Source organism: Mustela lutreola, chromosome 14 (assembly GCF_030435805.1).
Source record: "Mustela lutreola isolate mMusLut2 chromosome 14, mMusLut2.pri, whole genome shotgun sequence".
Classification (NCBI taxonomy): Eukaryota; Metazoa; Chordata; class Mammalia; order Carnivora; family Mustelidae; genus Mustela; species Mustela lutreola.
The window spans coordinates 19,768,320-19,786,074 of record NC_081303.1 but is presented as its reverse complement, the minus strand read 5'-3'; the positions used below and the strand labels follow the sequence as shown (position 1 = coordinate 19,786,074).

General features: G+C 40.7%; 1 protein-coding gene across 2 annotated transcripts in view; it reads right to left on the bottom strand.

Moving 5' to 3' along the window:
• The window catches only part of RGL1 (ral guanine nucleotide dissociation stimulator like 1), a 258,932-nt gene that overhangs the window by 156,847 nt on the left and 84,330 nt on the right, over positions 1 to 17,755 (bottom strand). For both annotated transcript variants that reach the window (XM_059147082.1, XM_059147085.1), the window contains exon 3: positions 8,583 to 8,746. In XM_059147082.1, coding sequence (XP_059003065.1) covers positions 8,583 to 8,714 — 132 coding nt within the window. In that variant the 5' untranslated portion in view covers positions 8,715 to 8,746. The remainder of the gene's footprint in view (positions 1 to 8,582; positions 8,747 to 17,755) is intronic.

Sequence of the window (17,755 nt, the reverse complement as noted above, 5' to 3'; positions counted from 1 at the left end):
TCTTCCCTCCCCTTCCCTTCCTTCCTTTTTGCCTAAGTTTACCTGCAGTCTCCTTTACTCTCTCTATTAAAATATGAAGAAATGTTCATGTCTGGTATGGTAAAGGCAGGGTTCATTCTAGAACTCGGACCCAAACAGAGCAGGATAAATTGATCACAACTGCTACTAAATTGATTACTACAAAAGAGCTTTCTATAGGAGAAAGTTCTCTTCCTCTCAATCCTGTCTAATTTTACCCTCTAGAAGGGTTTGCCGTCCCATTCAAATCATCACCTGCGCCACCTGAATCAGCAGCCAGCATACCACGAGGTTTAGAACACCGCCCGTGCACTCTGATCCCCGAACACGGCCCTGAGGAGCGAGTACGCACGCTGCTAACCTGTCACCCCACCTCACACACAGGGAAGGGGGCAGTCGAGTTGAGTGGTTCTGAAAAGCCCCTATCTGGTCACTACACCACGGATATTTGTGTATCTCAACACAGTGCTGTTTAGTTGGGCTTGACTGTCTTCCTGCCTGAGGGATCGCTCTGTAGGAACTTTAATGAGGGGAACCTGGGTGGTTCAGTGGGTTAAGCTTCTGCCTTCCGCTCAGGTCATGATCCCAGGGTCCTGGGATCGAGCCCGCTTAAGGCTCTCTACTCAGCAGGGAGCCTGCTTCCTCCCTTCTCTCTGCCTGCCTCTCTGCCTGCTTGTGATCTCTCTGTCAAATAAAATAATAAAATTTTTTTAAAATGAGGGAAGTCTCATTACAGTCAGGCAGTTGTGACCATCAGTGCCAATTCTACAGTCACTTAAAATCATAGAAAGGATCCTGGAGTGTGGGGCCTTCCAGATGGTAGGGGAAATCCTAAATCCAGATAGCAGGGATTAAAAGCAGCTGCTATCCAACGGAGAAGCCGATATGGTGTAACATTTTGTACTCTTCCCTCATCACAGATTTGTTCAACAATAATAAAAGTCTGCCTCTATTGCTTATTATGTAGCAGGCACTGTTCTGAGCACTTTACATATTAGAACTCAAAAAATTCTCATAACAACCCTATAAGTATATCATTTTTATAGAAGAGGAAACAGAAGTACAGAGAGGTTAAGAAATTTGACAAATTCACACAGCAAGTCTGGTTACAGAGTCCATGCTCTTAGGCACTCTGTATGTTCTCTGTATTCAGTAAATTTTTATCAAGTACTTACTATGTGCCAAACACCATGAATATTATTGGACATATACAGATGAATAGGACAGAGGCCTTGAGGAGCTTACATTCTAATTTAGGAGAAAGCAATACATAAACATATGAGTCCCACTCACGTGATGAGTTTTATAAGATCGATAAGCAGACGTATTATGAGACCACACAATGTGGTCACTAACCCGGACCAGAGGAGTCAAGGAGGTCTTCCTTGAAGAGGTGGTACGCAAGCACCTTTTCATACCAAGGCTGAAATGTAACCAGAACTAAGATCTGATATGCAAAAGACCCCCTTTTGGTTTAGACTGTGAAACTTATTAAAAATGTTATGCCCTGGTCTTACCGTAACATGATCTTACACCGGGCAACTTGGGACTCTGGTGACAAGAGCCAATGAAAAAAATCAGAAGATATAAAGTTGGTCGATTGGAACTGGAGAGACTTCCTGATGACAAGGGTGTGCCCCATGGTAACAACAGACTGGTGAACAGTGTTTCATGGGCACAGGAAAACACTGATGTGATTCTGGCAGGTTTTAATGTCCAAGGAAGTGACAAGTGCTCAGGAAATGGATAAAAATATCCAGGTTCCAAACAATCAGACTGTTCACAGCTGGACCCCAATCAACAGCTTGGGGGATGTGACTTAGAGCTCAGCTGTGCAGAAAAGAGAGCTACCAAGAATGTAGCAGAGTTTTAGGGACCCATTTAAATAGAACAGTGTTAAGGGCAGGGTGCAATTCTCCATGAGATACTGGTATACTGTATGAGAGAGAGCGATGGAATTCCAGCCACACACACCGGGCCAGTGCTTTGAGGAGTGGAAGAAAGTCAGGACTCAGTGGGCACACTGGTGTTTACTCATACCAGACACTGCAGAGCCACGCCCTCTGAAAGCAAGACTGGTACCATCTATTGAGCTGAGGGTCCTGCCCTGGCCAGGATTAGTTAAAGTCTGGGCAAGGAAACTAAATGTAGAATCATATTGACTTAAATAATTTTGGTAGACAACTTTGTGAGAAAATAAGCATAGAAAAATGAAGAGAGGGGTACCTGCGTGGCTCAGTGGGTTAAAGCCTCTGCCTTCAGCTCAGGTCAAGATCTCAGGGTCCTGGGATCAAGCCCCACATCGGGCTCTCTGCTCAGCTCAGCGGGGAGCCTGTTTCCCCCTCTCTCTGCCTGCCTCTCTGCCTACTTATGATCTCTCTCTCTCTCTGCAAAGTAAATAAAATCTTTAAAAAAAAAAAAAAAGAAAGAAAGAAAGAAAGAAAAATGAAGAGAGACAAACCTGAGTTTGAACATTACTCTGCCACTTACCAGCTATGTGTCTTTGAGTATGTGCCTTAACCTCCAACCTTCAAAATCCTGATGAAAAAATATCTTTAGCTGTGACAGATATACTGATAAATATGAAAGTGCCAACTAAATACAGTTCTTGACCCAGAGAAAGTGCTCGATCAATGGTATTTTCCCTCGCTTACAGGCCACAACTGAATATATAAAATTCCATTTCTCACTTCTGATGATACATCTACTTTACTCATTCCATGATGAGTGTGATTTAATCTCCAAAGCATGCATAATGACCACATTACTATTTCTTCCTCCAAGAATGTGATGTTACAATGTGGGGTCCCAGTCCCGGTCCAGATAGAGAAGAAGAGGTCATATGTCCAATCTCCATACAGGCATTCACTGGTTTAATTTCGCACAGAGAACATCTCTGTTCCATAGCCACAAGACAATGTTGCTTATCTTGGCAGCCTTCTCACAAATGTAAAACACTGAACACAGATAAGCCCAGTGGCACAGCAGATGACTCAATGCAAATTCAATCAGCAATGAGCAAAAAAACAAAATGTCATCACCACTAAGTGCTATCTTATGGTGAATCCAATGAATTGCCTTTGTACCCACAGCTGGCAATATTTTGGTGGATGTAACAATTTAGAGAAACAATGTATTAGTGTAAAATAATGATTATATGATTACATAAAGACTATGAAAATGTTTTGTCAATCAGTCATCAGGTTTATATCCTCATGCTTTGGGTTTATAGTGTAATAGAATTAAAACTAAGGAAATGATCTCAAGGACAAAGGATCTAGCTGAGAGAGAGAATTCCCATCCTGAAAAAAAGAACAATCCCAAATAATTCCACACTGAGCACTGACTAGCACAATGTAGATGGAAAAGAAAGAGACCTAAGTGGGTGAGGTTTTGAAGTGCTCGAGGCTGTCCTTCACATGTCTGACAAAGTAACATTTCTAAAAAACAAATCCAACCATGTCACTAGCCCTGCCTAACACCCTTCATTGACTCCCCAAAGCCCACAGGAGAATTTCTGAAATTCTGGGTGGAGCACATAAGACTTTTCATTACTTGGTTCCTCTCAGCTTCATCTCTTGCCATCCCTTTTCTGCTACAAATGCTCCAAACTGCAGGATATTCTCTCTAAATACTACCCCTTACACAGTTTTCACTCTTCCAGGAATATTTTCTCTCATTCTTCTTCTGAAAGAAGCCCATGCTGGGCTCATGTATGCTTTTCCTTTAAAAATGAACTCAAGTGTTAGGCTATTATGTGATTAAGACATCAACTCTTATTGTATTAAGCCACTTAAATTTTTGACAATGTTTGAGAAAGCATTAGAGTTACTTTAACTAATATAGGTTTTATTCCTTTAAATGAACCCAAGACTAACAAACAAAACCCAGGAATGGCTCAAGAGAGAGAATCTACAGGGAATCCCCACTGCATCAAACTAGGACCCCAAAATGCTATTCCCTCTGCATTCAGATGAACCAAGAATGACATGCCCTCCACAGCAATACCAGGAAAGTTGCTTATCTTAAAACATGGCACTGAATATGAGCAGGGATGGGCTGGGAAAGGAGGAATCAATTCCCCTTGGAACTAATTATCATAAATACACCCACCCACAGGCTTTTAGCCTATATTCATATCGAGTAGTCTGAAAACTTCAAGGTAAGAATTTCCTTTAAAGTGACTTCCAGTTGGTAGTACACCCAGAAGTAACTGCAAATTCTCAACAGAGAAAGCTCCCTTTATTCCAAGAAAAATGAACCCACAGTCAAAAATCGTAAAACCACAAAAAAAAAAAAACATCATGTGCAAAAGACAACAGAAAGAACAGATAGCAAAATAAGATCCATAGCTATTAGAATTGCCAACTCAGAATATAAGACTATTATATTTAAATATAATGGAGGAGAAACACTCCTCCATGAATCTCTCTTGTTTCTGTATGTCTTGATTTCTATGCCAAATGATCAAGGCCTGGCTGATCCTTACCTAGATCATTTTTCAGGCCTGTGTTTGTAGCCCATTGTTAACCTTAAAGGATAAGGTAACATCTCCTACTAGGAGAAAGTGCAGGCTTACTAATTGTCTACTATAAACTGGAAAGTTTCCCAAAGTCAGTGATCCTTTCTTGTGCAGGCAGGTATCTAGGCCCTGGAAGAACTACAGCATAGGAGCCAATAAAAACATGCTGACACTCTGGTTACTGTTTCTTCTGTCTCTGAGACAGAGAAGTCTCATGTCTTCTTTCAGTATCTATTACCTTGGCAAGAAAACTTGCAAATAGCGTAAGATCTCATAACCTTCACAGTTCTTGACAAATAGTCTTCTAATTAAAAACAGGAATATAAATGAAGACACTAAAAAATGACTATAAAATTTTAGAAAGAACAAAGCAGAACTTCTAGAAGTAAAAATAGAATAACTGAAATTTAAAACTCATTGGTTGGGTTAAAAAGCAGATTAGATAGAACTGAAGAAAGAATTAATGAATTGTAAAATAGATCTAAAACTAATCAGAATATAAGACAGAGAGAAAAAAGATAGCAACTCCAAAAGAGAGGTTAAGGGACATATGCAAAGAGTGTGAAAATCAGATATAAATCTTGTGGGAGTAACATAAGTAAAATGAAGCAAAAGCAATTATTTGAAAAGAAAATTACAGAGATGTTTCCAGACTGATGGAAGAGAGCATTCATATATTTGGGAAGCCCTATGGGTTTTATTTAACCCAAGAAGTTAAATAAAAAGAAACCCACACCTTAACACAGAAGAATGAAACTACAAAACAGCAAAAATGTAGAGAAGATCTAGCAAGTTAGAAAAGACATTATATCCAAAGGAATAAAAAAATTAGTCTTTTAGCTAGTTTACAACAGAAACAATGGAAGGCAGAGGACAATGGGATGTTTTTAATGTACTGAAAGAAAGTAACCTGGAATTCTATACCCATCTAAACTATCATTCTAAGAGCAGGCTCAAAATAAAGGCATCTTCAGACAAAAAGGAAAAAAAAAGACTCTTGCTCTAGTTAGACCCTCAGAAAAGTAAATTCTTAAAAAAAAGAGAGAGAGAGAGAGAGAAAGAAAAAAGTATCTACGATGGAGTGATATATATCAAGAATTGATGAGTAAAGGATGAGATTCTATTTTATAACAATGAGGTCCAAAAAATTAAGAAATCTGACAATTAAAAAGTTGGCAAGGATGTAGAATAAGAAAAATGTTATGCACTGCTAGTGAGAGTGTAAATTGGTACTGTTTTAGAAAGCAATATAGCAATAACTTGGATGTACCCAACTAAAAATTCACCTAATAGGTATTAACCTAGAAAAATTCTTATGCATGGAGTACTCTTACACCAGGGCACAGACATGCATAACGATATTCTTAGCAGATTGTTCATAATGGCAAAAAAATAAATAATTAAAATGTCCATGAACATATGAATAAACAAATCATAGCATAACCACATAACAGCATATTATTCAACAGTAAAAATTAATGAATTACTACTAAATATCTTATAAACAGTGAAAGAAGTGAGTCACCAAAGAAATAAGACCTATATCATATATATATATGACCAAATAACTAGTTTGTTTAACTAAACAATGTTGTTTGGGGATACCTATATATTTTAAAAACATGAAGAATGATCAAACACAGCCTTCAAGAAAATGGTTAACTTTGCAGGGAAAGGAATCAAGGAAATAGGATACGAAGAGTCCACATATGTATTCAACAAATTGGTAAAGTTGTAGTTCTTAAGTTCATAATGAATTCACAAGTGTCTGTTTAATATTATGTTCTATAACTTAGATGTATATTATTTTGTAGATATCAAATATTACAATGTAAAGAAAATTAACATTTAACAAAAAAAGAAAAGGAGAAGAGAAAACTTGCTTAATTTTAGAAGTAAAAATCTTACAGCAAAGGGGTATAGGATAAAATGTTGGTGAAATAGTGAGGGTCAACTATTGAAGCATGCCCATTAAAGTCAATAATTAGACAAGATATTCACTGATTATCATAATGATAGACAATCCCCCAAACTAATCAACAAACTTATTTCAACCCTAGTCAAATTTCCAGCAGACTTTGCTTTTTCTTCATATTCACAGAACCTAACAAGCTCATCCTAAATTCATATCAAAAATGTAAGTTCCAAAAACAGCCAAAACAATTTTGAAGAGCAATATTTCAGTGGGACATACCCAATTAGATATCCATGTTTCCTTTAAAATTAAAACAGTCAAGGAAGCATCACACTATCGGAAGGTGTACATAAAGAAATATGATACATGAGAACATCACCAACTTAAGAAGAAATTATGGACATTCAAAAATGGTGCTGGGATAATTGACTAGTCATATGGGAAAATTCATGTTAAAACAACAAGATCCCATTTCAAAACAATCAGATCAGCCAGTATTTAAAGGTCTGATAAGATCAGCAACTGGTGAAGATGCGGAGCGGGGAGAATTCTCATATGCTGCTAGTGGGGATATAAACTCATATCTTCATCTTGTTAATCAATCTGGTAATAACTAGTAAAATTGAAGGTTTTCATACTTTATAATCCAGCAGGCCATCTACAGGTGTCTATGCTAAAGAAATGTACTACACTACCTTGTATTGAAAAAAAACCTGGTATTAATAAGAGAACAGATAAACAAATGTAATTCAATCAAGAGAATATAAAGAAAAGTAAAATGTGAGTAAGCTAGAACTACTTGTTTCAAGCACAGAAAACAGATAAAGTGGAAACCAAATGTTAAGTAAAAAAAAAAAAAAAAAGCAAGCTATAGAAGTAGATATAGAGTATATAACTTACACAAAATTGATAAGATGTAAATCAATATTATATATTCGATATGTGGATAACAGGTATGTACCATATATACTGAAATATGCATAAGAATGGCAAATGCCTAATCTGGGGAAAGGATTACCTAGAGGATACAGAAGAATAAAACCAGGTGGCAGAGCCAGCAAGAGGGTGAGGCAAGCAAGGCACTTCAAAATATAAAGATGTGTTGACTCCCAAGTTCATGCAAGTGCAGGACACAAACCTACGAGAGAGTGCTTCCTTAAATGTTGTGCCCTTGGCACCTCACTCAACTGACCCGAGTCTTGGTCCTATTAGGTAGGTTTTGTAAAGACTTCAACTACTCTGTGTGTAGATTTATTCCTTTAAAAAGAAAAAAATCTGTTGGGTAAGTATCCCTACAGAGAGGGTTCACATTTTTGCTCGGGCAGTTTAAGACTGCACTTGTCAAGTTACTTTCTTGAACTGTAATGGTCACAACATGTGGATACGGGACACTTGGACTCCAAACACAAGTGCTGTGAGGAGTTGCTATAATGGTCTCTCATGGAAGATTCTTCTTCTCTTTACAGAAGAACCAGAAAAAAAGACATGTAACTGAGCTTGGCAGTGAGCCCCTCTCTTCCACGGCTTTGCATCTGGAGCAGATACATACATGTGAGAATGAAGAGAGGATGGGGAAAGATTGGAATTTATACCAGGGGTAGTGCCCTGAACAGTTCTTATTGACTTGACTCTTGTCTTCTTTCTAATCCAAGTTTTCAAAGCTTCTCATCAATTCTATGAGCCTCCCAATATCCTCCTATAATTTCCCATTTTGCTTAAATTCGTCAGGGTCCATTTCTGTTGCTTGCAACCAAAGAGCCCTAATGATACACTGAGGCTCATCCTGTCGAACAATGAATCTATATAATTCCACTTGTTATGATTGATCTTTAGGAATCAACTTTCTCACCATGATTTGATTTCCCACTTAGGACTGGAAGGATTCTAGAAGGAGAATGTCTACCTGTGTATTTTAAATACTGTCAGTGCCACCTCTGTTGGCTAAATCACCGTGGCACTATGAATACCCAAGAAACACACTCCTAACTTACTGTTCTCCATTCATGGGTGGCCTCTGAATAAAAATCTGCCGAGCTTGTCTGTGGTGCTGACCGTACTAAGAACTGGGAGTCTCAAGTCAAAGAAAATCTATTATTGTACAAACTCAGTGATTTAGAGTTGTCCTACCTCCTCTGTCTTTAAAACTTCCCATATCCGAGCATGATCGTCTACCAGCCAGTGTCCTGTGCTCTCGACCTTGTTGGAAAGTTTGAATTTAGACGCCACTTGAGTAGGCTCTCCCATAGGTTTGTCCTCCATCTTGAAAGAGCCAGGCAGGAGGCATTACGGACCTGAGAGGAAGAATAAAGTGTGATTCAGGTTAAAACATTAATTACCATTAAAAAAAGATATGAAAGCAAATTCTCGTGCTTGATTTGTGGATAATGAGACCACTGAGGATGGTGTCACAATAGACATCAACCTTCATGGCCCCTTTTTATATTTTAAATATTCATTATTGCTATTTTAATGCAGGCTTCTGGAGGCAGGGGTGCATTCTGATAAGGTGATGGGAATTTTAGAGCAAAGGAAGAAGCATCATCTGCCTATTATCCCAATTTGCCTCTTTGCTCTGGCCCCCTCAGGTGGATGTAAGAGAAGCCCGAGAGAAATGTCTTTGTATGTCCATGCTGTGTGTTGCACGTGGAAAAAGTACTGGGAGGGGCGTGTTCCTCTTCAAACATCTATCGGGTACTTGTTTATACAAGGTTCCATGCTAGGCATACACAAATCGTTTGGTAGCTTGGCTCTTAACCTTAAGAAGGGTAATGTCTCAGGGCAGAAAGGCTTATAAACAAGTAATCACAATATGGTATATTACGGCACTGTGTGATCAATGCCATAACATCATTTTTTTTCAAACTGCACTGGAAGCACAGAGACATATTCCCTTTGATATTTATCGGCTGCATTACTTTTCTGAGCCTTAGTTTCATCAGCAGTTGCTGTAAAGCCAATACTTAAAAAATGATACCAATTCTATAAAGTTTGCTTCCTTGACATCTTTCCATCCGCCACTGGCTTGTCTGGAATCACATGGTGCCGGCTCCGTGCCATCTTGTCCTAAGGAATCTCCTCGCCTCCATTCAAGTCCCCCTGAATCTATGCTTCTCAGGGTAACTTTTCTTTCTTTTTTTTTTTTTTTTTTTAAAGTAAATCTGGTAATGACGTCCCACCTACCTAAAACTTTCCCTAGGGAATGAAACCCTAACTCCTCAAAATGGCAACCAGGCCCTCCTTTCCTCCACCATACCAGGCTGCCTCCTCGGCCACCGTTTCTGCCTTCGGAAGGTACGCGTGCATCTCAAATGTATCCCGTAGCTTCAGGCTTTCTTCGGGACATCTGCTCCCACCCCTCACTCCAAGGGAATAAAGCCCCCCTCCTCCTCTGCTACTCCCTCTATATACTCTGGAAAGGTGTCTATTGGACCACCTCTAACACTTTATTACGTTTATTTGCTTTCAGCTCTATTTCCACCTTCTGGTCTTTTAAGCATCTTGACACTAGAGATGGTGTCATACACAGAGTAAGTACTAAACAAACGTTTGAGGAATTAGTTAACTCAGGACATCAGGAGAATCCGGTGAAAATCGGGCAGCAGAGCCAATATTTTCAAATAACAGATGTAAAAGCCAAATTACGTCTTCTCTTTCACCTTTTGATTGATTTCTTTAGTGGGCTGCAGGGTCTTCAAGAGGAAGAGCCAAGTCTAACGTTCATCACGCATCCCCAAGCAGCTCACTGCTCATTAGTTAACGGACTAGTTTTCATGGAAATGGCTTCAAGGATCGGAGCCTGTCTGCAAAAAAGCAGGTCTTGCTCACTTAACCTACAGCCCAAATAAAAGTAGACAACAGTGAGTATTGATAAGCCGAGCAGGGGTGGTTGGTCAGAGGATTTGAGAAAAGCTTCTTTGGCAGCTGACTCCCTTCTCTGCCTCACGCGGTCCATCTGGAAACCGTGGAGAGCAAACCGTCTGCTTGCAGAGAGGCATGATGAGGAAGTTGCTAACCAAAACCACCCGTAGCCCTTCCACACGCGCAACACAGAACACAATCCTACTAGGAAGCAGGAAACAAAACCTTCATAATTAATGAACAAATTCACGGGAGAGGATATGCTAATAAATGATGCCGACACTTACAGCCAAGGAAATAAACAGAGCAGAGTCATGTGGAGGTTTCAGTCCAAAAAAAGGAAATTAAAATAAACAGGCACAGTGGAAACAGGCCAGATTGGTAGAGAAGGAAATTCCATCATTGTTATTGGAGATAATACTGTAAACAACAAATAATAAATCAAAACAAAGTGGAAAAACTACAGAAGATGGTTTGGGCTCTATCCTCCGCGGATCATGGAAACCTAACTGGATGAAATAGACGAACTACAAAATCTCAGGGCAAACAATGGAACATCTGTAAGTGTAATGTATCCAGGTGACCCCACGGTGACCCCACTCCACCGCTGCCCACAGCTGCTTTCTCATCGCTGCCGTGTGGGTGAGAGTTGGCAAATTGTCAGTATTGGAGACTGAACTCTACTATGTCCTGGCTTCCCACAGATTGTTCCTTGCCCTGTTTGGGGAGAAGATGCAACTAAATGAGTTTTAGACCATTATGAGGTCCTTGGGAACTAGGCATGGAAGCAGAAAGGCAGCAAGTTCTTTAGGACGCCCCTCAAGCCCTTCAAGATCCTCCACCCCATCTGAAATTTGAGGTCTTATTACCCATCTTCAGGACCTCTCCTCACTCAAAAAAAAAGACCAAATATGCAACATATAGTGAGCTCCCATGGCATACCAGCCCCCATGTTGGGATTTTTCACATTATCTCTACACCATACAATAACCCAGCAAGGTAGACGTCCCCATTTTACAGCTAGGACAAATTCTACGCAAGGCAGCTAAGTAAGTTTAATACACTGCTGGAAAGTTGTAGAGGCCCCAGGTGCTTTCTCTCCTAGGTCAGGTCAGCAAAACCTCAACCCCCATCCCCGACCCCGTCACTGGTAGAATGAGACCACCCTCTCCTGCTCTTTCCCCCACGGATTAGAGTTAAAGTGTCACTGTCTTAGTTCACTGGCCCAGTAGTGCCCACTTGAGAGGTGGTGCATCCGATGAGTCAATGAGGGAAGAGTGGGATTGATACAGATCCTAGAAAACTAGATCATTCCTTTTCCTTTTTACCCTCATCTCAACTTTTTTTTTCTTTTTTTTCTTTCTTCTTTCTTTTTTTTTTTTTTTCTAAGTTAGCTCTACACTCAATGTGGAGCTTGAATTCACAACCCTCAAAAGTCCATGCTCCACCGACGGAGCCAGCCAGGTGCCCCAGCCCATCTCGGCTTCTGACCAGGGAATTCAGATGCTTTCATTCCACCAAACTTATCTCCCCTGTTCTTACTTTTCTTTTCCATTTCATGAAGTAGAGACAGTGTACAGTCATAGCCCTTTTACAGTTAGAAAAGGCATTTCTCCAGCAATTTTGTTTACAACTTTGCACTTAATTTTGCTTTTGTGTTCTCTGTGATCAGGTATCAGGTATCTGTGATCAGGTATTTGCTTTTCTATACAAACAGCTTCTTTTCTCTACCCTGCTTGACCCTGAGAACAACCTGCAGATGATAAAAGCCAAGTAAGGGTTCTGAAGATGAGTTTGCTTCAAATCCTAGAGCCCTAACATTCCCACCAAATTTTAAAGTTGTGTTTTGTTTTTCTTCAATTTGGTTAAATCCAAAGATCATATATATATTTTTTTTAAGAGGGAGAGAGAGAGCATGTGCGTGAGTGGGATGGTGGGAGAGGGGCAGAGGGAGGGAGAGAATCATAAGCAGGCTCCACGCCCAGCATGCAGCCTGATGCGGCATGAGCCGAAATCAAGAGTCAGAGGCTTAACTGACTCAGCCTCTCAGGCAACCTAGGGGCTAATCTTAAAAATGTTAAGTATTGGGGCACCTGGGTGGCTCAGTGGTTTAAAGCCTCTGCCTTCGGCTCAGGTCATGATCTCAGGGTCCTGGGATCGAGCCCCACATTGGGCTCTCTGCTCAGCGGGGAGCCTGCTTCCCCCTCTCTCTACCTGCCTCTTTGCCTACTTGTGATCTCTGTCTGTCAAATAAATAAATAAAATCTTTTTTAAAAAGTTAAATATCAAGTGATGATCTAAGAACATAAACATTTGCCATTACTAGTAACAATTCTTGTGATCTGGTAAAAAAATATCTATAATTCTCACAGATACAACCTTTTTGAAGCATGGCTTTAAAAGTCAGTGCTAGGGAACAATTTCATTGAAATCTGCATTTATTTTATTAATCCCTATGTTGGACTTGGTTTGATAAATCAGTCCTGACTTTTTTGAATTTGACTTTCCCTTCTATCTTAGTAAATAACATATGAGACATTCTTCTAAATCATTATCTTTTTTTTTTCCCTTCCTGTTCCCCTACCATTTTTTTTTGGAAGGGAATATTCAGAACCTACTTAATATTCAGAACCTTACTGGAATGGTTTGGTGTTTCTAGTCTTTGTCCAGTAGAACCATGTTTCTCTCCTGCCCCTGCAGATTCTGTCCTATGCGTTGATTATACGGCATTTCCACTTGATTCCCTTACACACATGCTCTCTTGCTTCTGCCTAAAAAACAAAAACCAAAACATCTCTTGATATTTTTTTTACCTCAACTCAGATTTCTTCTCATCTTGAAAATGCTGGTATTTGCCCTGTTTCAGTCTGTTCCCACGATTACTAGTGTTTCTGCCATTTATTTCCTCCTACCCTCTCTCATCCTCATTCTGCCTCCTAATGAGCTCAGGTTCTGTGCAGATGAGACAGACTTAAGGCCTTACCTCTGATTACTGTCAAGTCTTTCATCTGAGTGTCTATGTGCCAAGAACAGTCTTTGCATCTATTTACAGGGTTCAGAACGGCACAGCACGGAGAGCGCTGGAAAAGACCTGGGCTAAAACCCTAAGATTGCAGTAAGTTCTCTGTGTAACGCTTGGGCAAACCATTTCACTATTCTCAGCCCCCGGCTCCTCATCTTTAATGTGAATAAAGAGACCATAACCCCGCTGAGGCCCCCTACAGATATAAAATAAAGTACTCCCCTCATCCCCCTAAATGTAGAAAGCAAAACTACTGTGCACTAAAGTATTTTCCCAGTAGAATGGAGGGATTTATACTACCAAACACAACGGTGAAATGCTGTAATTTTTATAGGTCCCTCACAAATTGTACTTATTCCCACAGGATGCACGCATTCACGACTCAAAAATCTAACAGTAGGATATTATCACAGCGCCGTGGCATTCACAGATTGAACACCTGAGTTGTGATTTCAGGAGCAACTCAAAATTCTCTAATGCGTGGTCAACTGTAAATTTACCCAGGCTTTGTAAGCCTGGTGTTTGGGTGAGCTCAATGATCCTTAGAGTCCAAATCCTGGTTCAGGTAGACATCTCTAATCATAATTGCTACTGCAGTATTCATCAACTGGGCAACCAAGGAGGTCTTAAGATACAGCCTTCCCGGTACTGGGGTGCATCCTAGTGGTCTCTTCCTTCTGAAAATAGAGACAGAAGCAGCTGTCTGGAATCTAGAATCTCTGCGTGGAAACGGAGACTGGAGTGCGGACAGACACCAGACAGGAAGAACTACAGGGAGTCATGGCATAGATTTCTAGCACTGAGCAGCTTTCTTCCTGGGAAAGCAGGGGTCAGACTGCTTCAGAGCAATACTGAAAAGTTGGGTGTGTTTGAAGTGACAGTTGATGTCAACGTGTTAGGAGCAAAAGAGATCATCATTATCTCCTCCTCCTTGGAAACCCAACAGCATTCTAGTCTCTATAAGGCAACACACTTATATTCTGCATATTGGTTTCTTTTGCTCTTCTCGATTTACTCCAGACTCCCCTGCTGGATTGACAGCTCTTTGAGAGACTGAAACTAAATGTATCCTATTCCTTGATTTTTTTTTTTTTTAAAAAGCTTAATCACCCTTTTATAAAAAATCATTTTATTTTCCTTCCACTAAAAGAAAAAAAAAAAAACTTCACTGGAATAACAGTTTAAACATTTACTATCATGATGTATTTTGGAACAAATGTCAATCATTGGGAAACCATTTTCAAAGGAATTTTAATTATGTCCTGTCTTACTGAGCACAGAGCAAGGTTGCACAATAGAGTCTACAGAACCATAAGGGACTTTCTCTGACAGCAACTGTCTCCTGTTAAACAGGAACATTGAAGAAGTGCAAGACATTCCTGCTTCACTCGAGTTGATAGATTTTTTTTTTAAGATTTTATTTATTTATTTGACAGACAGAGAGATCACAAGTAGGCAGAGAGGCAGGCAGAGAGGGAGGAGGAAGCAGGCTCCCTGCCGAGCAGAGAGTGTGACGCAGAGCTCGATCCCATGACCTGAGCCGAAGGCAGAGGCTTAACCCACTGAGCCACCCAGGCGTCCCAACAAGTTGATAGATTTTTAAGGCTGGTCCATGTGCACTTCAGACTTTATGTGCTACCAGCCCCTCCCCCTCCCACTGATAGTACTTGGCAGTTTTTAATAATAACTCCAAAAAAGAAAAACCCAGACTGGGTTTGTACTACCCCTTGTGAACCTCCCTGGAGAAAATGTTGCTCTTTGCTCAGCAATTCCTGCTCAGCTAAGAAAGCCAACACAAGGAAAACAGCTGGGCTCCCTTCCTGGTCCCCCCGTTCAGTGCGGGCAGTCTGGAAACAGATCTGCAAAAGCAGACAGACGTGGGGGAGGGAGAGGGGGGTTACCTAAACAGAACAGAGACCGAGATCAGGAAAAATCCCTCGGCGTTATAAGAAAGAAAGAATTCAAAGGGACTGAATTTTTTATGGCCTGCATTTTTATTACAATAAAAGGCTCAGCGATTCTGTTGCTTGAAAAGAATGAGATGAAACTGTAAATCACATGACCATCCCAGGCTCAAATGTTTCACAATTCTGTGGATTCCAGCTTTAACTTGCTGAATGAGGGCAAAATGCAAAAACCATCAGGGGAGCATCACACAGTTCAATCAATGGTCACAGGCTAATCTTTATCTTCGAGTTGAAGGAAGTCAAGCTGACTCAGGTCGGAGTCATTCTTTTGGTAGCAACAATGGCTGTAGGAATTCAGTGGTGAGGTAGCGTTCACCGTGCCAGGCGCTAGACTTGCCCATCATGAGCCTCAGTGCACCCACAGCAGCCTGGGAAAAGCTCAGATCAAGACAGATGAGGGAACAAGCCTGGGGTTTCTGTTGAGCCCTCCAGACTCCAGAACTGCGACCTTCCTGGGAAACATGCTGCCACACTGTAATCACCTGTGTTCCACTTATAAAATAGCATCGTGTCAATGGTGGAAAATCTGAATTTGCAGGAATCTAAGCCCTTGAAAAGATCTGGAGGTGGGCTTCTCATAAGAGCAATGCAAAAAGCTGAAAATATTATATTCAGGGAATAAAGTCTGTCGAGGTTATCAGTTAACACACAACATCATTTTTAACTAACTTCCAAGTAGACTGGCCTTTCCACATCTCGGGTTAAAGGGCAGTCTGTTCTCAATCTTTTACTTGACTAAAAACAGAAGTCTAATCTACTTAATTATAGTCACTTTACTAGGCTATAGGATAACAACAGGTCCCTATGGGGGAAGATCTCTTTTAAGAAAACACTTCCAGGGGCGCCTGGGTGGCTCAGTGGGTTAAGGCCTCTGCCTTCGGCTCAGGTCATGATCCCAGGGTCCTGGGATCGAGCCCCGCTTTGGGCTCTCTGCTCAGCGGGGAGCCTGCTTCCTCCTCTCTCTCTGCCTGCCTCTCTGCCTCCTTGTGATTTCTGTCTGTCAAATAAATAAATAAATATTTTTTTTTAAAAAAGAAAAGGAAAGAAAACACTTCCGGAAGAAGCATGGACAGTGACCTGGCACTAGGCCACTCCTTATTCTTTCTCAATCTCCAAGCAGCAAGGACACCATGGTTTTTCCATATACCATATATTCATTTTTTCACCATATATTCTTAATTAAACTCTTTTTTCATTATATCAGATAACATCTTGTCCCACTTGGACAACTCTGATGAGTTTCACATAGTAATGATTAAATCTCCTTGGTAGTGCTAAATACCAGACACCAATTTGCTGGGCTAACTAAGTACAGGAAGCTTTATAATCAGGGCAGCATCTTCATTTTTACCTAACTATGTTGTGCCTTCCCTGATCTTGACCTTTAAAATAGGCATAAATGCCTGTAAGAGAGGCCAAGGCCAAAAGAACGGATCCAATATTCATCGAGCATGGGAGAGGGAGGGATCTCTGTGCCTTGTGTTAGGGAGAGTTCTCCCACTGGGTCACATTTTCTACTTTCTTCTCAGCTTTTTGGTCTGCACTCACGATGTAACATGGTAAACAACCCATGTGGGATCAAAAACTCAAGATGACCCAGATGGACACAGATACATTAAAGAGACAATCAAATGGAGGAGAAATCACTAGAGATGCTGCTTCTTGACTCTTGACTCTTGCATAGATCTAGCGAGCTTGTCTCCTGGTGATCTGTGTGTCCTGAGCGAACACAACCGAAAGTCAAAGCCATATCCTCTGGAATTCTAAGAAACCTTCCCATCGGCTTGAGGCTGCTGCAGCATCGTGACATTTCTATCAGGAAAGGCAGTGATGTTGGTCATGTTTCACGTACATTGGAAAAGACGCAATCATTATTTTCAAATATTTTTCTTCAATATGTTCAGCTGTTTTCAAACAGTCTTAGCAAACTCGGTGAGGATGCTCAACTTCCTGTTCCTTCTGTATTTGTTTTGTCTCATGTCAAGCTCTGCACGTGTGTGCCATAGACGAGTGGTCCCACATTCGTGGGTATGTGTATTGGCTGAGAAGCTGCTATTGAACTTACCCTCCATGGTCACTAAGGATAGAATCCTCACTTTACTTTGGAGTGAACCAAAGGATATGAAGCCTAAATGAGACAACTAAAAACCAAATTCTACTCCCAAATCCTAAAGAAGTTTCCAAAACATATTTGAAAACGGCTTTGCATAGCGAGAATCAGGAGTGTTTTCCCCACTCTGGTGGGGAAGGCCTTGCCAGGACAGATTAAATAGGTACTGACTTTGAACCTACTTTTTCTTTAAAATTGCAACCATTCCGAGCACAGCCAAGCCTGGATTTCTCATCAGGCCTTCAGAACAGCATCATCCATCCGTCACCGACTTTTCAAAGGCTGCATGAAATGCCTTGCGTACCTCTGCTGGGTTTCTGTGTTTGGTCCTAGGTTACGTTTT